General features: G+C 44.5%; 1 protein-coding gene and 1 long non-coding RNA gene across 5 annotated transcripts in view; one reads left to right on the top strand and one right to left on the bottom strand.

Annotated features, from left to right (window-relative positions):
- Positions 1-24,440, top strand: part of DYNC1I1 (dynein cytoplasmic 1 intermediate chain 1) — a 2,709,604-nt gene that overhangs the window by 2,253,887 nt on the left and 431,277 nt on the right. For all 4 annotated transcript variants that reach the window (XM_069648550.1, XM_069648548.1, XM_069648551.1 and 1 more), the window contains one exon: positions 8,446-8,590. In XM_069648550.1, the coding sequence (XP_069504651.1) occupies positions 8,446-8,590 (145 nt within the window). The remainder of the gene's footprint in view (positions 1-8,445; positions 8,591-24,440) is intronic.
- Positions 13,633-21,384, bottom strand: LOC138570019 (uncharacterized). The gene is made up of 2 exons (XR_011303382.1): positions 20,109-21,384; positions 13,633-16,660 (listed from the first exon to the last, which is right to left on the bottom strand). It is a non-coding gene; the product is annotated as an uncharacterized lncRNA (long non-coding RNA).

Genomic DNA, 24,440 nt, shown 5'->3' with positions numbered 1-24,440 from the left:
ATGCCACAACAGCGATTCCTGAATCATGCTAGATTGGTAACAATACTGGCCTCCAAGTTGGAATCACTATATGAGGAACCTCTGACTTCCCAGCTATTGCAAACAGTATTCAATACGGGGGCGTCAGGACATGAAGTTTCTTGCCTGTACCATAGTTTGCAAGGCAATGTTATGTTATATTATGTTAGCGGTACTTGTATAGCGCAACGTCACCAATGGAATTGGTCCCCAGGCGCTCTGGCAGATCTCTAAGCAGGAAGGATGGGTAGGGATAGTCGGGAGGAGGGGAGAAGGCGAGTGGGAGAAGTGGTGTGCTGTTGGCAGCTTCAGCTCAGTATACACTGAGTGCTGGGCTTTGGTGCTAGTATCGGATCGGGCGAAGGCCTCGAGTGCTGTGGGTGAAGTTTATGTGTTGTTGATGCAGTGTGGTAAAGTGCATGCGGATTGCTGGGAGAGAGATGGTTGTGTGGGTTTGTGTGGGTTTAACTATGCAGAAGATTTAGGGTTGGGTTAATGGGGTCTGTATCCTGATTCAGGTACTTATGGTTCCGTTACAGTTGTATACCTGTGGGTTGGGATGTTGCTGGTTCCTCATGGTCCGACTCGCTTTGGTGATGTTGTGCTGATCCAACTGTATCCTAATGAGTATAGTTTGGATTGGTAGGTGCGTCTAAGCCTAATCTTCCGGTGTGGGACTGGGTGGGTAATAACTATTCTCAGGTTATCTAGTGTGACCCGGGTCGGTTAAGGCTTTGAATAGTTCCGGGTCGGAGTCATGTTGATGTGTTGTCCTGGTGGATCTGTCTTGGTGAGCCTGTGTATTCAGACATTCGTATCCTTCTGTCCTGACTGGTTCGTTGGTTTCCGTGGTGTGAACATCCTTGGGACTATTGTTTAGTTGTAGTTTTGTGTGGTGGGGCTTTGTGCTTCCTGCTTTGTATTGGTGGACAGTGTGTAGTGATGTAACATTCTGTTTCTCACCCATTGCATTGGGGCCTGTGGTGCAGTGCTTCCTTACCCCCTCTGTATTTTGTCTTTAGGGCTGTTGGGGAAGGTAATAGTTAAGGTTATGGTCCTCTTGATGATTCGTCCTAGTCTTTCTGTCTTAGTTTGCTATGTTAACTGTCTTTGGTCATATTGCAGCTGTCTCCCATTCGGTCCTTTAGTATGTCGTGGGATGTTTACCTTGGCTTTCCCATTGATTGATCGGTGAGTATCGCGGTCACTCTACGTTCCTTGATGTTTTTTTTTTGTTATGTCGGTGCCCCGTCTTTCCAGTTATGACGTGAAGAGCCAGGTTTTGAGTAATTTCCTGAATAATAGGTGGTTTCTTGTGTTACTTATGTACTTTGGAAGGTCGTTCCAGGTTTTCGGGGCTTGGTGAGAGAAGGAGGATCTCCAAGTTTAGGTTCCAAGTGGATGTCCATGCTTGATCTGAGCGTTCTTGTCGGTTGATGTAGGAGCAGTTTGTCTCTTAGGAACTCAGCGCCTTCGTTGTGTACTGCTCTGTGCGTAATGCACATTGTTTTGAATTTTATTTGTTGTTTTATTGGTAGCCAATGTAGTGTTTGCAGCGCTGGTGCGGTGTGTTCTCTTCAGGGTAGTTTCAGAAGTAGTCTGGCTGCTGCGTTTTAAATACGTTGTAGTTTTTTTTAGGAGTCGTTCAGGCATGCCTAGGTATAGGCTATTGGCGTAGTCTACCTTGGACATGACGAGTGCGATGATGGTGGTTGTTTTCTTGGCGAACGATAGGAACGGTAAGATTCTCTTTGCCGCTCGCAGGAGGAAGAAGCATTTCTTGACGAGAGCGTTTACTTGTGGCTCTAGCGTGAGATTATTGTCCATAAGAACCCCAGGTTTTTTACAATCGGCGAGGGTGTTGGGGTTGTCCCGAGTTCCCTTGGCTAAGGGATGAATTGGTTTTCTCCTCCATTTTTTGTGACGATCATTATTTCAGTTTTGCCTGGGTTGATTTTGAGGGAGTTGGAGTTCATCCAGAAGAATACCTCGCGGGGGAAGTTTTCTAGCGTTGAGTTTATTTCCGGGTTGTCTTGTATTTTGAAGATTATTTGTGTATCGTCAGCGAAGTTGTAGCAGGTGAGTCCGTGGCTTTTGATGATTCTGATAAGTAAATACAGGTAGATGTTCAATAGTAGCGGGGAGAAGGATGATCCTTGTGGTACTCCACAGGTGGAATCTCACAGGCTGGATTTGAAGGGTTTCATCCATATGGTTTCCGTTCTGTTTGTTAGGAAAGATTTGATCCATAGTAGGGCGGTGTCTGTTATTCCAAGTCCTTCTAATCTTGTTATGAGGGTGTCACATCGACTGTGTCAAATGCTGCCGATAGGTCTAGGAGTATCAAAGCAGTGCTGTTGCCCGAGTCTGCGTTGAATTTTAGATCGTCCCATATTGAGAGTAGAGCTGATTCTGTTCCTCTCAGTGGTCAGAAGCCAACTTGTGCCTGGTCTAGTAGGCTGTGCTCTTCTATAAACTCTTGGGTTGTTTTGTATATGTACGTTATGAGCAGCTTGGCTGTATACGGCATGTTGGAGATGGGTCTGTAGTTGGAAAGGTCCTCTACGTTTCCCGCTGTATCTTTAAGTAGTGGCCTGATGTATGCAGTTTTGAAGGCTTGTGGCACTTTCCCAGTTGCGATGGAATGGTTGAGGACGTAACTGTGATATTCCATCGGCGTTCCTTGTTTAACAATCGATTTGTATATGTCTGGTGGGCAGGGGTCTTCGGGGGACCCTGAGTTATTGCTTTCATTCACCAGTTTGACGAATGTCTCCACTGATATTTCTGGAAAGCTTCGTAGTTTGTTTGGGTGCTCCTCCCGGGTGTAGGTTGAGGTTGTGGTCAGATCAGACGGTCTGCTTTCAATGGCTTGTTGGATGTTGGTGATTTTGTTTTTGAAGTGGTCTGCAAGGTTGCAGAGGTTTCTGGACGGAGTTGGTGTGTTGTTACATCCCGGAGGGTTTTTGATTTCGTTTAAGATTTTAAAGAGCTCTTTTTGGGTGTTTGGTGCTTCAAAGATTCGGTTGTCGTAGTGTTTTCTCTTGGCTTTTTGTATTTCCTTTTTGTAAGTTTAATGGGAAAGATTAATGGGAGATTGATAATGGTGAACCAATGAGCAATGGGGAATGGCTTAAGATTTGCACTCAGGGTACGACGGTATTGCGTAATGCGAGGTTCAAGTTGATTTCATTCAACATTATACACAGGGTTTACATGACCCTGAAAGAAATGCACCTACTTGTTCATGTGATCTCGCATCAGTGCCCTAGGTGTCGAGGGGAAAATGCTAATTTTTGGCATATGGTGTGGGATTGTCCAATTATAACCTGCTACTGGAAAAGGGTGGTGGAGAGAGTAAACACACTGAAGAAGGGTTCTTGGGAGGATAGCTCAGGGGCAACGTGCTCGCCTGGGAAGCATGTTGACGTGGAGCAGCACAGGTTCGATCCCCTGGTCCGCGCTTAGAAACCTCTGGGTATTAAGCGCGTTATAAATAACCGTATCGTATCATAGTTTCATCTTTGTCCCTAAGGTGTGCTTGTTGGGTTTACGGCCGGGGGGACCAAGGAAGAAGCTAATGAAAGTGTTGCTGGGTTCCTTCTACTGTTGGCTGTGAGGAGATTGGGCATCTCATCGAAGTGTCAGAAGGGGCCTTTGATAGTGCAATGTTTTAGGGATGTGAAAACATGGGTGGCGGCCGAAAGGTGGATGCTACAACATCAAGTGAGAGGAGAGGAGCGAGGAAATATGGTTATGGATTTGGGATTGCTCCTGAATTAACTCCCATCCTGCCCAGATGATAAGCCTCTGTGAACTAAACACCCCCAAGTCGGAGGTAGAATGCAAAAGAGGTATACTCTATTCTCTGACCTACTGTTGTTATCTCACCTAGCATTTGAGGCCCTATGCTGGAAAGTTGGTCATATGTGGAAATATGCTGTGTATTCGCCTCACACCAGCTTTATGCACTGGGGAACCTATTAAAATGTAGTTATGCATAGTATGGCAGGCCTGAGGTTACGACCAGGTCAGAAGGTACCATGACCAATCATGGTAGGATGGGATATCTATATTCTTGCTTTTATATTGATTGTGTGTTATCACTTTTGTGGTAATAATATTACCACAAAAGTGATGGGTGGAAGGTTTTGAATGAATCTGAACCACTGGCATTGCTCTGGGCAACCTTTAGCCCATCTGCGTCATTGCAAAAGGGATCCAGCCATATGCAAATCAGTCAGGTACTGCCACCAATGGTAGCAGCCCAGCCCAAACTGCTAGGCCAGGTCCCCTCTGCATGGACACACAAGGAACCCCAGACATGTTTCGCCTTTGATGGGCCTCCTCAGTGAGGTGCTGCTTGGTTCCCTAAGGCGCAGCGAGCAAGGGACCCACGTCTGGGCACACCTCTCTATTGTCAGCCCAAGTGGGATGGGTATGCCCAGATGTGGGTCCCGTGCCTGCTGGACCGAGAAACCCAAGCTACTCCTCACTGATGATGCCCAACAAGGCTGAAACATGTCTGGGGATGCTTGTGGTCTCGTGTAGAAGGGATGTGACCTAGCAGTTTGGGCTGGACTAGCCCTTTTGGGGTGGGACCAATTGTGATTTGCATACTGTCTTTCCCCTTTTGTAATGGCTTGGCAGGTGAAGAACGGTGGTTTGGAGGGTTGCCCAGAGCAATGCCAGAGGTTAAGATTTATTCTAAACCTTCCAGCCATCAGCACTTTTGTTTTGCTGTTATAATAATAAACAATCATTTGAATGAAAATTACAATGGCTAGTTGTTTTTAATTCTAGTTAGTGATTTGCGGATTTAGAACGGGATACTCGACCACGCATAATTTACTAATTATGAATAGTCTCAGAGATAAAGCCCTGTCAGCTAATAACCCTCCTTTGTATGCCTTATATATTGATTTTAAGGCGGCTTTCGACACTGTTAATAGAGAAGAATTGTGGAAGAAGCTGAGGGGAATGGCATGCCCTGAAGGATTGCTCCATTACCCACAACTCCTGCACCAGAATACTTCTGTTCAGCTGATGCTAGATGGAAGTGGATCTATTACCAGGGCGATCAAACAAATTAGAGGGGTGAAGCAGGGATACGTAACTGTCCCCTTAAAGTTGGTACCCAACATTGCTTAGTTATGGCCTATGCGGATGATGCGGATGATGTGGTCAATTTGACCACCCGTTTAGCTGAATCCTCTGCTCGGCTGAGAGGCTCTGGGAATATGCAAAAGTGAATGGACTCACTATAAACCACACGAAAACAGAATTGATCCTGTATAGTCATGGTAAGGTGAGCCCCCCGAGAATGACGCTGAGAGGTATGGAAATTCAATATACTCAATATACCGTTTGTTCAGATGCTGCTACTCGGTTTTCAGCCTTGCATGCCTGCCATCGCCTTGTCAATGAATAACAACTCTGAGACCTAAACCTGTTAAAATAGAGATTGTTGGGTTGTGCTGCTCCAGTCCCCTACGATGCCTCCTTTCGTGTCCCATTATATTGGGACCCTGCACCATTTCAGTTTCCACTGTTAGTAAACCAGGTTTCAGATCTGATCATAATCGATCCTGCATTCCTTGGAATAACTAGTTCTCCTCTTCCTGTCACTTCTACCTCTGGCTTGTGAGAAAAATGCTTCCACTGCTCACCCTCTGCCTGTAACTCTATGCCTCTTCCCTTATTCAGTTCTGCTTCAATGTGCCATTTCTCTTTCCTTAGAGCCCTTACATTGTGTCTCAGGCATGTACAGGTCATTCAGAACGCAGCTGCTCACCTCCTGATCTCGCTCTGTACTCGCCACCCCTTTGCCTGACAGAATGCAAGGGCCGACCATTACGTGAAGGGTTCTTTCCTCTGCGCAGTCCATTGCTGCATCTTGTCACCTGGCTGGAACCTGCTTGCTCTTCTCTCTGATCACCTACAGCGCGCCCTGTCGGAAAGGAGAGGCAGGGCCTTCTTTGTAATGGCCCTCTGCCTCTGGAATGGCTTCCAGTTGCATTGCGACCGCGCCCTCGCTTGCTCTTTTTCCACCATAATTTGAAAGCACTGTTCTACGACTCACCATACTCAGGTTAATCCGCTTCCGACTGTCTATTTAGGGCCCAACAACAACAAAGCACTTGTTGTATGTGTGCACTTAATAAATCATTTAGGAAAACAGACAGTCGATTATCTCCAGTCCGCAGTTACATAATAGTCACAAGGTAGAAGAAATTACATGCCAATTATTTCACCAGGAAATGTCCTCCCAATGCTTTCTTGTTGTGTATTATAAAATGAATCTCTGGCTGACTTCAGGTTAAGCTTCTTATTATTTTGTCAACAAACAAATGGATTTCCTTAGTATTGCTGAGTAAACGTAAATAAAACTGACTTTCAAATATGTGTTGGTCATGTCGTGCCAAATGTGCGTGACCTGCAAATATTAACAAAGGGCTTAGGGCTTCCAAATATCACCACCAATGTGCAGTGGGGTCCTGTAGGCCGCCGACTCGACCGCAGGAATAGTAGTGGCACTATTTCTAGGTTGGCCCTCGCCAACTCGTAATAGAAAATAAAAATGTGTATATTTGTGCTTCAAAAATGGATCTCACTAAAAATATTGACTTTTGGCAATTTCTAGTGATGGTGGACATCCCCTGCTGAATTTGAAAAAAGAAATCCTAGCATGAGTGGTTTCTGAACCAAAACCCGCCCAGGCTCGTAAAATTATTTTTTCAATTTCCATTGTAGATGCTTGCCTCTTCTGGATATTAAAAACACACTATTTATTTGGAGCGCCCTAATCCCATGCCAAAAATCTCCTGTGTTAATGAAATGCCCTCCGGCTGACAAAGGATATTGCAAAATATACAATATCGCGCATAGTCCACATAAGGGCGGGCTTGAAGTCCACGCACATCTCATTATCTGAAATGGAGAAAATCTCCAACTAGCCAAGGCCTTGTCATCTTCTCGGCAGGGACGTTGTCCGGGGCCATTAGCCCAGAAATCAGAAAGGGTCTTGCAATGCTAACACCACGTGTTTGCATAGTGCTTAATCGTGAATGGATTGTTCCCCCTCTCTGTGCATTGGCATAAGAGGTGTTAAGATTACCCCCACTCAGAGGCGTTGCTGGAGGGCTGGGGGGTTGAGGGGGCTATAGCTGGGGTCTTTTGGTTGTAGCCCCGGATAGAAGCTGAGGGGTTACAACCAAAAAGGCTAGCTAGCCCCCAGTCCTGACAGTCCCAAAACTAGCATAGCCCCGGATCTTAACCAGACCTAGCAACACCCCTGCTGATAGTACTCCATTTATTGACCTCGGCAGGATGCAGGCTGAACCAGCCCTGCTGGTTTTTGTCCCTGTGAATGAAGACTGCGCGCAGATCTCTGCAGCGAGTGCTTAATTCAGTGAGCTACCTTGCCAACTGAGTGGCTACAGGGCATAGCATTCACTTCACCACCAACAGCAGCAAAGACAAACCACTGAAATTAAGAGGACTATTGACCAAACCACATGAAGCATCTTTGCAAAGGAAAACCAAATCCTCAGTTATGCATTAACATCTTGTCATAAGTGTGACTGACGATTAGTATACATTATCCTCACCTACCCCTAGATGATCACTCATTGATTAGTTGATGATATGCTACATTTTATCGTAGACCTTATAAAGAGTCAGCCAGAGACATCATGAACGAGCCTTGGCATAGCCAGCAGTTTTGGCTTTTGTATAGGCATGGGATAGGTATTTGCCAGGCACTAACATAATACCCGGCTAGAAAATAGTAATAGCTGGAAAATGGCATGAGTATCTGCACATATGCTGCCAGTGCCTAGCAAATGCTTATCTAATATCTAAGCACACGCCCAAACTGTTGGCTTTACCAATTCTTGTCACGAACAGGATTTCAGTGCAAGGAAAAGATGCAAGGACACAAATACTGCTTAGAAATCAAGTGGCTAGATGCACCCTTTGCGAACACCTTTTCTTTACACTGGGAGCTCGTTTGCAACTGCAAATAAGCCATTCACTATCAGAAAATAACTTAGAAATAACACTGGCAGGCACTATATAGCACAATGTATGGTGTTAGTGCTTGATAGCGCTAGCTCAAATAGATACCCGAAAGGTGTGTTATGGGAAGGGAGGTGCAGGTCAATGGTGGGAATGACCATGGGGATTAGAACACCCAATGGAAGTCAATGTGTGAGTAAATATTGAAACGGTGCCCACAGCCTGTGTGTCGCTCCTATCTGTACTCCAATGCAATCGTTTCGGCCTATTGGTGGAGTACCACCCAATAACCAAATGTAAAAGTGGAGCTTTTTCTTTAACCATTGCCTTGACTTTCTATTGAGAAAATAAGGAAATGATTATTTCTGTGCTGACGAGTTCTTTTATTTTTTCTGAACCCCTTTACAGCAAGGCTGGCATTGGTGAAATTTTCGAAGGGCACCAGGGTCCCGTGACTGGCATCAACTGCCATATGGCGGTGGGCCCCGTCGACTTCTCCCATCTCTTCCTCACGTCGTCCTTCGACTGGACGGTTAAGCTCTGGACCACAAAGGTGAGAACTCTGGGCTGAAAAGCTCACATGCGCGTTTCATTATCACACACGTGAACCGTGCAGGTTTAATGGGAGCCAGATGTGTTAACATTTTCTGGCCTCTTCAGATGTTGTGCGCTGGCCGGAGATCTTTGAAGCAGTAAAACTTTGTTTCCCTTCTAGGCCTAGTTTCATTTTTGCCAGTCCCAAAATTATACATCGCGTGGGCTCGAGTATTATTTTAAGACCACATTCTGAAGAGCATTCCAAGACACGAGCCTAAAAGTCGGGGATCTTTTTTGAAAAGGCGTATCATCGCGGTCAGTGTCCCAGGGAAGTGTAGTAGAACGGTATGCATGCATTCAGAGAAGCCAAAATATGCTCAACAAATGCCCCCCATTTGGCCTTGGCTAATGACTGCACAGCCCCGAATATGATGGTTTTTGTGCTTATGCAGGGTGTGTTCTCTCCAGCAGAGGGAGACAAACTCCAGTACTCGCTTTCACCTAAAATAATTAAAACACGAATGCAATCCTATGGGCAAATTCCTTTCTCCCGTTTTCTGGGGCAAAATCTCCCTCCCACCTGGTCGAGAAACTTGGCATGTCTGCTAAACAGAAAATTGCACTAGTGTAAACAATGCATTGAACCAATACTGAGCTGCATTGGCACAATGTTGGTGTAAATATTGCACTGGGCCATGGTGATCTATAAGTAACATGGGTTATGAAATGCCGATTTGCCATTTTCTCTCCCAGCATGCAGAGCGAACGTTGAGCTGTGCACAGCACACCATTTCTTTGGTAGTGCATCTGAGCGGCAGATGTGTGCCATGCGCCACACATCCTATTTATATTATAGGGCGAATTACGTCATTCTGTATTTAACATGAAACATTTCATCTATTAACTCTGTGAAAGTTCTGCTGCTAATAACTTTTGATTTTGTTTCACGAATCTATATGAAATGTTCCAGATGTTTTCTGACCCCGTCCTCCAAAAATTGGAATGTTTGGTGGAAATTCATGCAATGGTTTTATAAGTTGTGGAGCGAGTGAAACAGGAACAATTGTGTAGTTTGAGAGTGTGGGGAGGACTAGGAAAGACTATCGGCCTCATTACACGGTGGGCGGTTTTGCACCTTGGTCCATGCCGATAAAATACCGGCACCGGCTTGGAGGGAAGGGGAATTACCGCCCTATTCCAAGGTTGGCGGGGCGGTAATTCCCCCTTCCCCCTTTGCCCTTCCCCATTCCCATTTTTGCCCCATAGAGCATAATGGGAATGGGGAAGGTGCTAATTACGGTACCGCAAATTGCGGTACTGTAATTAGCACCCTGGTCCCTTTGCGGGTTGGTTTTTAACGCCTGCTAAAAGCAGGCGTTAAAGTACCAACCCGCAAAGGGACCTCGTAATCAGGCGGTTAGGTTAACCGTCACCGGTACCATTACCGGTGACCGTTAACCCTTACCGCCTTCCGTGTAATGAGGCCCTATTTCTTTTCTTTCGTTTTTGTGTTTATTTGTGAAAAGTTATATTCCTGTGATCTTGCCAGAAAAAGTAAAGTTTCTGTGAAAATTCAAATTAATATTTTAAGTGCGTCACAAACAAAGTGGTTTAAATGGCCTTCAGCGAGGGCTGAAGATGCGTTGGCATTAGGGTATTGGTGGCATGACAAAAAAAGGAGGAAACGGAAACATTTAAGGGCGGTGGGGGACTTGGAACAATATTATAATTTTACTGCATGTTCGACTTTCCGCAAGGATCAATAACATATTCACGTGAAGCTCAAGATCAAGGGTGTTGTGTTACCATTGTTGATTTCTTGCGCGAGGTATGATTATGGGTCCCGGGAATACTATCACCTTTTTGTGAGATTGTCTTGCAGGTAAATATCCTGAGAAACTCTTGCGGGAACAAAGGAGGAACGGGACACAAAAGAACCTTTTGAAAATGTCTGCTAAAACATAGCAACTATCACGTAGGTTTTTGACCCAGTCGCTACCTACTGCAAATGGTATTAGCATAATTGACCTAAAAACATTTGACCTAAAACATTTGATCAAAGTTTTTTTACCTTTTTTCTGTCAAATTTAATTAAATATATATATGGAGAGGGGAAGGGTATAGTGGGGGGGAGGTTGCCGGGGTCTCCCCCTACATTTTAGACCGAAAAAAACGTCAAATAAATTCGATCAAATGTGATTAGGTCAAATGTTTTAGGTCAAATAGACCCAAACCCTGCAAAGTGGCCACTGGCTAAAAATCCCATGGTAAATAGCTTGCAAATCTATAAAAAGAATGAAGTTTAGTACTGCAGGTGGGGTGAGATATAGCATAACAAAAGCCCTGACTTTTTGTTCCGGGCACCCATGGTTGCCTCTCCACTTCTGTCACCTCTAGACTACTGCAATTCTTTGCTCCTGGCACAGCCTGTCAATTTGATCCAGTGGCTCCATGTTGCCACCTCTAGTCTTAGGCTCTCTCATATTTCTCCTGTTCTTCGGAGCCTTCATTGGCTTCCTGTGGCCAAATCTATTCAGTTCAAGGCTCTCTGCCTGGTTCATCGCGCCTTATATGGCGCTTGGGGTGAATTTTTTCAGGCCAAGTTTCATCCCTATGTGCCAGCCAGGATGCTTTGTTTTGCCAATGCTTACCTGGTACTGGTTCCTCACTTTGGTGGTGGTTCTTTCTCCACCTCCGTAGCCAAACTGTGGAACTCTCTCCCCTTTGCCCCTAGGGCCGCACAACAGTATTTAGGAAATAAGTCCTGAGCCTTAACGAAGGCCCTAGGACATTACCTGATGCAGTAATGCCCCCTGGCCTGTTGCACCAGGGTTCTAATTGCGTAGTCCCTTCTCCCTTTCCGTGACAGCCATTAAAACAAATGAAAAAAAAGTAAACAAAAAATGGCCGCCATGGAAAGGGAGAAGGGACATGTAGTGGACTGACTGGAGAATGAAAAGGAACTGTGAGGGACGCACGCTGCCTCCCTCGTCAGGTAAGTCCTTGCCGGACGGGTAATGCCCGGCGAGGGCCAATGAGGGCCAATGAGCTTGGTTGTTACAAGCTCATTGAACCCATCAACAGGTACTAATTATTATTTATGTGCCTTGTTAAAACGTATTTTTTCTTGCCTCCCATGGATGACCTCTTGTAGTTAGTGCCACGTTGATCCTGGGTGTTTGTGTGCTTTATAAATGAATCTAACATAACATCACATGTCAAAGATCAACATCCACTAAAGGGCCTTCCCATATCAAAGGAGTGGACAGATGGCAAGACCGTAACTAATGTGTTTCAGGTGCGGATTAGAATTTCCACATACTGGGATATACCAAGTGATAAATTAAGCGTGCTCCAAGTGTGGAAGGGTAGGACATTTTCATGAAGTATGATGTGAGGGCAGACCAATCCCGACAGCAAGACGGACACACCCGAACATTTGGAGACCAGCTTTGAGAGCTTTCCAACAAACCTCATTGAGAGAGCCAAGGCCATACTCGCTGATGCTGTGGAGTGTTATCAGGGTGATGGAACAGATTCCAGACTACGAGGTAGAGGCATACGAAGAATTTTAACCCCAATATGTAGAGTACAGTGATCCATATGAATATAATCCTGAGTGCTACCTGGAATAATCAGAAGGGTAGCAGGAGTTTAACCCGGAGTTCTTGGATGAATACGTCAGTCTGATTCAGGGGGTCAGGAAGCTGAGGAAGTCCCAACAGTATTGATAGAGATGGGACCAGCCACATACTGTTTCCTCATTGACACGGGGTGAACAGTAAACATCATGTGGGAACAATAATTCCTTCTCTCAAAATCAACTGGCAGAATTTTCCAATGGGGAGCTCGCACACCTCTACCATCTATTGGACAATTTCAACAGACACTTACGCACAGGGGATGATCAGCCCTGCCACGATACATGTACTAAGGGGCCTGACAGAAAGACGATGCCTGCTGAGTTACAAAACAGCAAAGTCACGAGAGCAGGGGATGCTGAATATGTCAGGTACATCACTGTAAAAGCACTGCCATCGGCGCGCACGCTGGAAGAACATGCAAGAGCATCTGCCGAGGATCCGTCAATTGCAGTGGCAATTTAATTGACAACTGATAACAAGTGGAGAGACTTCAAGAGAAGACTGCAATATCACTCAGAAGCAGATGAGAGAAATTGAGAAACTGGCAAAGATTTGCAAGGAGCTCACAGTATCTAATCAACTTGTACTACTGCGTGAATGTCGTCTGATAGTGACCCAATCACTGAGGAAAGGGACTATCTGCGCAACCCATGAGGGGCGTGGAGGGATACATAACACGAAGAAACCTCCCAGATTACATACACGGCACCCTTTCATGGATGACATGGTAGTTGACATAGTGTAACCAGGCCTACCCTGTCAATGCACAGCAGGAACGATCCCCCAATTCTAATGCAAGACACTGCCATCAGAGAGGGTGTCTAACAGAGTGGCCATGGACACCTATGGACGTATGAGGTCAGGTGACTTGTTAGTAAAACCTGAAAAATTCTCGAGGTTTCCTTTAGTGAAGTGGACCAATACGACAGCATTTGCTAAGTAGGGGAGTTGGTTTATGACGTTTTTAGTGAATGAGGAATCTACCGCACAGTGAAGATGGACAATCATCTTCCATTCAATGGCCATGAGTTCACCAAGTTTGGGAAGCACATGGGTTTCACTCATCAAAAAATTACACTGCTCTGGCCCCAAGCTAATGGCATGCTAGAGAGATTCATGTTGGCCATTAAGAGAACAATCTAAAAGGCACGTGTGCATGGGATGATTATTCACAAGCATTGTGTAGGATGCTGAGGCACTATAGGAACACACCACATGAGGCCACGGGCAAAACACCTACCAAACGTAGGGTATCATATCAGGCAAGAGTTAGACTACTGTCGGGGAGAAGCTGGATCCCCCCCCACCCCCAGGGCAGTGGGGGGCCAGCAGCCATATCCTCACCAGCTATGGGAGGCCCCAACACCTCCCATATGGCCCCCAGAAATGCACCAGAGTTCCAAGCAGGCAGCAACATGTTTCAAACTGCTTTATTTCTAAGCACAGAAAAGAGAAAAAAGCCAAAGAAAAGCATCGTGAGTTCAGGCGCCGTCTCCCCCGGGGCTGTCTTGCAAGTAAGTTTTATAATCACACTGCAGGCTGACCTCACAGAATTGGATCAGCTCCCAGAAACCTATCTCCTCCTGTTATTGGCTGCAGAGTGGTGGGTTACATATGTAGCCCTTATAGAGAGCCTGATAATTGGATATTAACCTCCTGCGTCAGTGGGTTGATTTAGCTGTGCCAGCCCCCATTACCTAATTCTAATCATGTTGCAATGTGACTTTGTTCCCATAACTTTTTAGCTGGACAAGCAGTTCGCACCTGGTTCTGGCTTGTTACAAATTATGTTTCAATGTTGTGCGTGTCCTTGAGAAAATGTCTTTCTTTCCCAGAAAGAAAAAAAAAGCACACTGGGTTGCCGTGGTTTATTCGCATTTGTGGATAATTAAAAAATGTCTGTCTGCAGAAAGTAGTTTTATCTTGAATTTGCGGCCTTGGCAAGTCGGACTTGTTTTGCGAGGAATGTTGATAAGGCTCCCGCAGCCAGTGTTCAGTGTTCAGTGAGTGAAATGAACTTAGCTGTAATTTTCCTGAAACATCGCTTTACACTGTGCATTTAGACCATGTTAATTCATATAGGCATTTGCAAGCCTTTAAACAGGGATTTTTGTGTTTGTAGATTCTGATATTGCAGCGTTGATTCTAATGTAGCATAGAAGTTGCACTGTTGGTGAAGTGGGTGTGTTTCAGCATATTTGTCACCCATGGGTGCGCTGGGGCGCTTGGGGTGCGGGGGCATGGATTTGGTCTCCATTTTCCCTCTTCAGTCCCCCCTCTGGTCGACTTTTGTCGACCACACCACCAAGCAACATTCACCTCCTTCCGGTCTGCATATCTTTGCCAATTCCTTGAAGTGTCCATAATTTTCTGCATTGTTGTTGATCAACAGTACATATAGGAGTGTTCCCCTTCTGTGTTCCACCACACTCACTCCCCTTCGTACTTCCTCTGATCACAGGGAGTGGCCACCTTTATTACTGCTGGAACCATGTTGCGCACCGCTATCTTAGTCCGGCTCTTCCTTTCACCATGTCTCTTATTTGCATTCCGATGTCTTCTTCTGTTGTTCTCTTGCAATGTATCTCTATCTTGCACAATGGTGCTGTGCTCGGTACTCGTCCTTCCGTTATCACCTTCAAGCAACCAGGCAGTCATGATGTCATCCATCACCATGCAAGCACTAGCTAGTTCTTTGCTTTCTCTTTTCAGATGCATTTTTTGCTGATCATTCTTTGGTATGCTGGTACTTCACCCACTCATCCTTCTGTCTCGCTCGAGAAGTAATTCCCCCCTCTTTTTACTTCTCTGTCTGTTTCTCTTCTTCCGTTGTTTTCCACCTTGGTGAATGTGTCACTCTTCACATCTTCCTTGGTCATCACCAACAAGGGCATGCTGATGCGCTCCAATGAACACTCTCCTCCCCAATTCAGTGGTAGTTTCTCTTGACCTTTGGATGCATGTGCTCAATAGTAGTCCATAAGCAGTGATGTTCCTGCTCTCATCTCGCAACTTCCCTCAACCTTCTTTCATCCAGCATGATTGTCCACTTCTTGTCACTGTTGTGCTGGTAACATAACGTTGGTACCTTAACAGTATACGTCCTTCTTCAGTGACCATCTTTGCTCTTTTCTCTCACTCTGTTAGGCACTTATCATATTTTTGTCTCTTATTATTTTATTTGTTCTTCTCTCCTTTTGTTTTTCTTTCTTCTTTTATTATTTATTTATTTATTTATTTTTTCAATCTCAATGTTGCTGTTTTCCCTTGCAATCTTCTTCGCACCTTGTCATACATGGGCGTCGTGCTTTGCTGTAGTAATTTCTGTTGTAATCAATTCTCTTCCGGCATATGTTAAAGAACAGTCAGGACAGCTCTCTCCAGTGGTGTCCCTACCAATTTTGTACATGTGTGCATGTTGTTGGTCACTTCTGATATGTGTGTTATGTGTATGTTTTACTCCCCTTGTGTCTGCCCTTAACTCTCTTTACTTTAGCAGCAGCTTTTCCTTACCCACTGACGCCGTAACTGTTCCTGCTTAGGTTAGGGAATGTTAGCAGGGGATACAGCGGTAATGCTCATTATATAATTTTCAAAGTACCACCCCCATAATTTCGTTCATCATTAATAGTCCCATCGTGAAGGTAAAAGTCCTTATTTGCGTGCCCATAACCACTTACGCTGCTGGGTCCTTGCAGCTGATGAGATGATAAAGTTGCCCGCCTGAAAATCGCAAGAAAAGCGTTAATACGTTAGTACATGTTAGTAACATCAAGCTCTGCGAACTAAACAATCACTAAGGGCAAAAATCAAACCTTCCCCTGGACATTTCGTGTTTTCAAAATTTCTCAATATGGGTAGGGAAAATCTTGGGCTGTTTATTCAATGCAAGCAAGGAAATATACTTCAGGGAAACATGTTCTAAGGGGTCTGAGGTTCTTGATAGGGTGGGCAATTGAGTGGGGAATACTACACAATGTTTTAATCAGTAGGCCTCACAGTTTCTAATGGAAGATAACATTAAGGAAATTTCCTACACATTTCTAACATCATACATACGCAACAACCTGCATGTGCGGGGAAAAGAGAAGAAACAAAACAGTGTTACAGCTGTAGGTGCACAAAATGTAATATGAAACTCAATTAAACTTTGGAAATGCGTGTGTCAGTCCCTATTCTAGTTGCTAGTGTGCGTTGGACCATGGGATGGCCATGTTTCCCTAACTCGGGAGTGTTCGTGCTATTTTGTAGTTCATGAAAATCTCTTGCGTTGGCCCTGTTGATCGTTGCTCCCTCGTTGCCAGGGTGGCCACCGCTTTGTAGGGCTTGACGCCTTACACTTCTGACCAAGTCTGTCAGGAGGGGAAAATGTCCCACTGTAGTCCATAGCCATTGGGTGTTGGTTGTCCGTTGTCTTCAGGCCTGCCCTGGGTCCTTTGTATCTGGCGAGAAATGAAATGGAAGCGCTTGAGACCTGAGAATTTACATATTCTTCATTTTCTTGACCTAACCTCTCTGCACTACTCTCACATTATTCAGTGTCCTAGTGGGAGGAGCCAACGGTACACCTATGCACCATCCTGTCACCACCTGGTGGCGTTCAATGGCGGTCTGACTGTAAATTATTACACAATTCGGAATGTACCCAGAAAATGGGTAGGCACTTAATTTTTGTGAAGATACTCATTACACACTTGGATCATATATATGCAATTTGGGTGCTAGTGTACAAATGGGCCTTTGGATCTTTGTATTTACTGTGCTTTTGTTATAAGTTATTTATAGTGCGTGCCTTTGTCCCGTGGGGCATCAGGCACTGACAAGCTAAATAGGGAAACATCAGGGTGGTAAATTTGTCATATAGGGTGGCTGTGTTTCTAAATTAAGTGCACCATGTTACTTAGTTAAGATAATCGCAGGGTTTTAAAATCTTATTTTTTTTTATTTATTTATTTATTTATTTTTTCTATGGCTCCTCTCACACTTCTCAGGGCGTGCCTCGCAGTGAACTGCAGGCACTTTAAGCTGGTACTAACTGCAGGCACTTTAAGCTGGTACTAACTGCAGGCACTTTAAGCTGGTTCTAATGAAACCCGCTACCAATTTGCTCCCATTCTCTCTATCCCACCCCATGTCCACTTTTTAAAGCTTACCTACTCTGTTAATTACTCATTTAGTCTAGTATTTTATTACTCCACTACTGTAATTACTGTTACATTTAAACAATATATATTTCTAATTACGGTTACATTTAAACAATATATATTTCTCCCCCCAATATCTGCTCTCAAATTTTAATACAACCATTATGCTCCAGTTCGTGCAACAATGACCTCTTTCCCTATGTGTGTTGGCTAATGCATTTGTGCCAGTGTTATTCTCAAAAGCGCTAGTGGCAGTACCACTTGCACTGTTATTGTGTCGCCAAATTAATTCTGTTGGGAACATGGATCATCCACCCTTTACCCCTATTTCTCTCCTCCTGTGGTGAACTGTCAATGAAATGTAGTCCTCCCCCCTCAAGTGCACCTTCTTCCACCTTGTGTGTCTCATTTAATTGTTCTGTGTTAATCGTGTATTCATGAGCCCAGTCTCCTTGCTGAAAGATGTGTGCTCAAAATGTAGCTAAATGTACTCTCTTGTGATGCGCTATCATTATGCACCCCCCTCTGTACCGTGCACCCCCATTATTCTTAAACAATCTTCCTTACTTTCAACATGTGTATGTCTGGTGTTTAACAAGTTATGTATTTCTCTGTTAATAAGGTGGTCATATCCACATTGCTCATGATGTCACAAATGTCTCTTCCCTAATGCATGGCCTAATCGCCCCACTGTCACCCAGAAAAGAAAATGTTTTGATACCTATCACCACCCCTATGCAATTGTCCTCTACATTATTGAGTGTGCGTGAGTGTGTGTGTCGGCGCGCGTCTCGCCCGCTCTGTCGGTGAAGCGGAGCATGAGTGTGTGTGGCACAGTCAGTCAAATCAAGTTTGTCTTGGGCTGTCCTATTAGCGGTATAATGTCAATCTATGTCCTTTGAAAGATTTGTTCCCCATCAGGAAGACCCCACCTAGTCATGTAACCGGTACCATTGCTATTGTGTCAGTGTTCTGTATGGGTGCTGGCTGCTGTGCAGTGCCCCTGTGTTGTTATTCTAGTCAGTCCTGGGGTAGTGGTGCTGTCATTTGTTGTGTCTGTACATGTAGTGGTGACAGTACCTGCATTGGTGCTTGTGGTGTCTGCTGAAATGATCCCATCCTGCCCCATGTATCCTCCCCACATGGGCGGTTCATATTGTGGTGATTGTTGACACTGCTATTGTGATTCTTGTGCGTGTGTGTTGAAGCTGTTTTTAACTGCCCCTCCCATCACATGCTTAAATAATTTATTTTGTGCCTACTTGTCCTCATCTGCCTTTCTCTGCCCCTGTGTCATCAAATATTACACTCCCGGAGGTTCAGAAGGGTGAGTCCCCTTTTCCCTCTGCTCGTGTTTTTTCAACATCAGCTGACCCCTCGCATTTTCCTTTTCCTTCGTGCACACAGTTCAACTGTAGCCATGTGCTTTTAAAGCTATTCCCGTGTAAGTGCTGTGTATGTGTGTCCTTAGCGATTGCTGCACATGTGCTTTTAAAGCTATTCCCGTGTAAGTGCTGTGTATGTGTGTCCTTAGCGATTGCTGCACGCTTCTGGAGAAGCCGCCTATGAGCAGCCATGGTCTTTTTAATTTACCTTCAGTACTTTTGAATCTTTGCACACTATGTTTTACTGACTTATTTCAGCATGGAAGCTGTGTGCTACACAACAAGTGAAGGGGAGTCATTTCTGTATTGTGTGATACATTTTACCTCTATTCAATTCGAAAATTTCGGTAGTCCGCTGTTCAGGGAGCAAAAGTTAGAAGATAATTGAACATTTTTTCAACTTCTGTGAGCCTTCTTGGCTCCGCACCTTAGCCAGTGCACTCCACGTGCAATCCATCTTCACCAAACCATTGCCTTCTCCGGCACACTCCCACAATCTTGCGCATGTGTCTTCCACACACCGCCTCTTGGTCACCTATTCTCCAAATCCAAAACCACACCACTATCTCCTCACCATCAAAACTTTGTGTCCTTATACATCAATCTGAAGGTGACGTCACCAAACTAAAAACACAATGCAAATGAAAAGACAAATGTGCATACACAGAAAAATAACCCATTTCTCCCAACCCCACAAAAAATCCCAAAATAAAACCCCACAATCCCCACAGCTGTCTTCCTGTCTCAACTGGAACAAGGTAAACCACAATAAACTCTTATAATTGAACTGCACACACCGCGTCGCCTAGTGCATGATACGCTCCTCACCAGGGGACCTTAACCAGCCAACTATCTTCCGCACTTCGGGAACAATCTAGCTACCTCCTGCGGGAAAACATCATCCACTCACTGAACTAAAACGCTCAATTAGCAGGGAACCTCATCTACTCATTGATCTATAACGTCAATTCATAGGAAATCCAGACCCCGTACATGAAATCACCATCCAGACCAATCAGCGCGGCAATCCTGTTCTAGACCAATCAGCGCGGCACTCCTGTTCTAGACCAATCAGCGCGGCACTCCTGTTCTATGTGTAGGGAGTCACTACCCCACCCAATATGCTCAAAAACACAAGAAGGGACCACTGCCACCACCCCAGTCCCAACTACAATTCACGTGCCGATCAATACCAATGCGCTGAATTTTGTGACAATGTACAATCACCCACCACCCAATTTACAATCCCTCCCTAAAAAAAAAAAAAAAAAAAAAAAATAAAAAAAATTAAAAAAAAACACTTTAGCATTTCTACTTTAAACATTTCCCCCCCTCAGAGCCCATGTTGCTTGTTTACTTACATTTTCCTATGCTGCACTGGCAATTGCACCACTGCTGGACACTCCCTCAATGCACTTCACCGGACCCCTTCTCCTGCAGGGCTCTCACCTGCCCTCAAGCGGGGTATTTCCAAGTGGCCCCCGAAGCCTTTAGCCGGTTACGCGTTTTTCCGGTGGTCTTCAGGTGCAGGCGAGGGTCTCACAGCTTCCTTGAGTCGGCGGCAGGGAGCTCAGTCCATCACAGGGCTTGCGCAGGCAGAGCTCAATCACTCATGTTACAATGAGCAATGAGCCTCACAGAGGGCACCAACTTGTCGGGGAGAAGCTGGATCCCCCCCCACCCCCAGGGCAGTGGGGGGCCAGCAGCCATATCCTCACCAGCTATGGGAGGCCCCAACACCTCCCATATGGCCCCCAGAAATGCACCAGAGTTCCAAGCAGGCAGCAACATGTTTCAAACTGCTTTATTTCTAAGCACAGAAAAGAGAAAAAAGCCAAAGAAAAGCATCGTGAGTTCAGGCGCCGTCTCCCCCGGGGCTGTCTTGCAAGTAAGTTTTATAATCACACTGCAGGCTGACCTCACAGAATTGGATCAGCTCCCAGAAACCTATCTCCTCCTGTTATTGGCTGCAGAGTGGTGGGTTACATATGTAGCCCTTATAGAGAGCCTGATAATTGGATATTAACCTCCTGCGTCAGTGGGTTGATTTAGCTGTGCCAGCCCCCATTACCTAATTCTAATCATGTTGCAATGTGACTTTGTTCCCATAACTTTTTAGCTGGACAAGCAGTTCGCACCTGGTTCTGGCTTGTTACAAATTATGTTTCAATGTTGTGCGTGTCCTTGAGAAAATGTCTTTCTTTCCCAGAAAGAAAAAAAAAGCACACTGGGTTGCCGTGGTTTATTCGCATTTGTGGATAATTAAAAAATGTCTGTCTGCAGAAAGTAGTTTTATCTTGAATTTGCGGCCTTGGCAAGTCGGACTTGTTTTGCGAGGAATGTTGATAAGGCTCCCGCAGCCAGTGTTCAGTGTTCAGTGAGTGAAATGAACTTAGCTGTAATTTTCCTGAAACATCGCTTTACACTGTGCATTTAGACCATGTTAATTCATATAGGCATTTGCAAGCCTTTAAACAGGGATTTTTGTGTTTGTAGATTCTGATATTGCAGCGTTGATTCTAATGTAGCATAGAAGTTGCACTGTTGGTGAAGTGGGTGTGTTTCAGCATATTTGTCACCCATGGGTGCGCTGGGGCGCTTGGGGTGCGGGGGCATGGATTTGGTCTCCATTTTCCCTCTTCACTACCCAGGCCGAAACCGGAATTGGAGGTGACGATTGAGGAGATAAAGGAAGGTGATGCCAGTGTAGAGAAGAAGCCAAGTACCTCCACCTCAAGCATCTCGCCCATATTGCCTATATGTTGTGAAACAGAGTGTGAGACACGTGCAGTACCAGTGGAAATACAGCTATCAAGGAGAATCCTGGAAGCAAGATTCCCATTAAGAAAGCCGTACTTGCATACAAGACAATACAAAACACTCTCTCTTACTCATACTCTTACTCATAAGTGCCTTGCCAATCAGGCACCAAGATACCAGTCTGACAACTTCACCCGCAACACCACTATACGTCCTACTAGATCGCCACAAGCTCACTGTCTAAAGGTCCACAGGTTCAATCTTGCCTCTAAACTCTGGAACACACTACCACTGATACGTAGAACAGAACCGTCCTTCTACCTCCTCAGAAAGAATTCCAAAACCTGGATTCTCTCAAAAGAGGACTAGGAATCTTAGTTGCGCTGCACATCACCTTCCATCATAGCAATCACTGTCTCCTCTATTCTCACCTCAACTATGATTTGCTCACCTTATGTTACCATAATAACTTATCTTTCACCACTGTACATGTAATCTATGTAAATAACTTACCTCTCCTATCTTGTATCATTTGCAACTGTAAATGTTTGCCTTGTTACCTATGATCATATGTATCTGTAAATATATTGTCTCTGCAACCACTTATTGTATGTAACTGTAATATAATGCCCATGTAACCAAGTAATGCGGCCAGGTTACCAGCCATTTGGTCGGTCGACACCAAATGGTCGAAATCCAAATGGTCAAATTATTATTATTTTTTTTTTTACATTTTTTTTTGGGGGGGTTCCCCCCGACCACCCTTTTTATATATTTTTTTAAGCAAACAAAACGAAAAAAATATATATAAATAAATAAAATAAAAATTTCGACCATTTTTTTTTCGACCATTTGGTTTCGATCAAATAGTCATTCGATCTTTTTTTTTCGGCCAAATGAGTGGACACCATGCGCCCAGATGCCTCAGGTCTAGGTGCGCTATATAAATAAATAAATAAACAAACAAACAAACAAACAGTATGATGGCCATTTGAATGAAATCCCAAAAGAAGCATGGAAAAAGAGCAAAGGAGCAGACTGGTGACATCAGGCAAAGTAATACTGACACACCTAGAAGAGATGCAGAGACAAGAAAGTGAAAATAGTCTATAAGGCATCAAGAGAGTATCACAGATAAGTGACATCTCGGGCTCTAGATGAAGAGGCTTATGCTACAGGAACGAAGATATCAAGTCATTTTACACGTGTACAGATGCAAAGAAACACAAGTAGACGAAGTATTCTTAAGGCTAGCTATGTAGTGAATAAATTGCGGCAAGCGCCATCGTATACATATATAGGAGTAAATAACAAATGGATGATTCCACTACGTATTATAGCAGAGCTGGATCAGAAAAGGAAGGCCTCTTTTCTAGTGTGTCGCAGTTGAAAAGCAATTGAATTACAGGAGTGAATCTCAGAAGGGTGAGGCTGGATCAGCCCCAAGAAGCCAAGGTCGTATCAGACTGGGATGAGCAAACATTAGTTACAATCGTGTGAAAGTATGAAACTCCTGTTCAGAAGACATGAACTAAAACAAGGAAGACGTCAGTGGTTCATTAAATAATAGTATTTTAAATGCATCAGAGCTCAAAGTTGTGGTCTTCAGTCATGTGGAGGGATGAAACTGGACAAAAATCACGAACCACACCTACACAGGGAAGCAGAGCGTGCCTCTACTCCCCTGAATTCTCCACAGCAAGGAACATTTCCAAAGCCAAGTTCAAAGCCTTAATTGACATGCAAACCACTGAGGTGATGATAGATGAATTGTTAATTGGTGAGAAGCTATGGTTATGACCAGCTCACCAGCATCTGGAAGTCCAGCCTGCATGCTGCTAACGATGGCGGAAAAGTACTGACGAATGTAAGAATGCCAACCAATTGTAAGGGGCTGCGTAATTAAGAGCCCTACAGCTAATGTAACCAATGAGACGTTGTGTATTTAGTGACGTTCATAGTGACTTGTTTAAGGGGCGGGCTTAGTAGTGCCACCTGATGTTGAAGAGCCTATCACTTTTTAGACTAGTATGGAACGTATACTTAGATGTTCCCTTTAAGCCTATCACATTTGCCACTAGGTTTTTGTAGTTTGCCACGTAGGATGACGGTACCAAATACGTAGGTTAACGTCATCAATGATGAGTTATTGTATATAAAAAGAATGTTTTTTTATGAAATGCATTGAGAGACCATGCTTTGAGATGTCCGTTGATGTCCGTTGTACTACCTGTTTTAAATCATTGATAATAAAACAGTCAACTTTGCCAACTTCCTGAGTCGTTTTGATTATTGATGTTTTGAGTATCTTCTGCATCCCCATTCATCTCAAATTATTGCTACCTCGTCTTAAAGGAATGTGTCGGCTGTCCCGGTTCACCAGAATTAAACAACAAACAAAAGAGTGTACTAGCTGGAGGAGAGGGGTAAGAAAAACATTATTTAAAGATGGTGATGAGGTGCTGGCGAAACAAAAGATACAGCGAAAGACGGATGCAAGGTTAGCAGCCACACCACTGTGAGTGAGGGAGATAAAAGGGATGATGGTGACTGCCCTGAATGACAATCTAGAAGTGACTAGTAATGCATCATTCTTCAAATATTTTATCTGTGAGAGGGCAGAATACACATAGAATGAAGAAGACGAGAGAGATCTTGGTGAAGGGGCCCCCAGATGAAGAGAAGAGCATCAGGAAGCGAATTTGCAGATAGTGCCAAGATGGAATGTGGAGTCGGAAGAAATTGAGCTGAATGATAGTGGATGGCCAAAGAGAGTTATTAAAGAGATATGAGATGGCTCTAAGGAGATAAGTGTGGGGGAGGTGTTATGGGCTGACTGCAGCCCCTTTAAAAAAGAGTGACGTGTTAGATCACATGGTAAGACCGGAAAGGTAGAGCAAGGAGAGGCACGAGTTAGTAAGGAATAAAGAAGA

Source organism: Ambystoma mexicanum, chromosome 2q, assembly GCF_040938575.1.
Source record: "Ambystoma mexicanum isolate Mex_15411 chromosome 2q, UKY_AmexF1_1, whole genome shotgun sequence".
Lineage (NCBI taxonomy): Eukaryota > Metazoa > Chordata > Amphibia > Caudata > Ambystomatidae > Ambystoma > Ambystoma mexicanum.
Note: the sequence above shows the minus strand (reverse complement) of the source record. Positions and strands in the feature narration are given on the sequence as shown.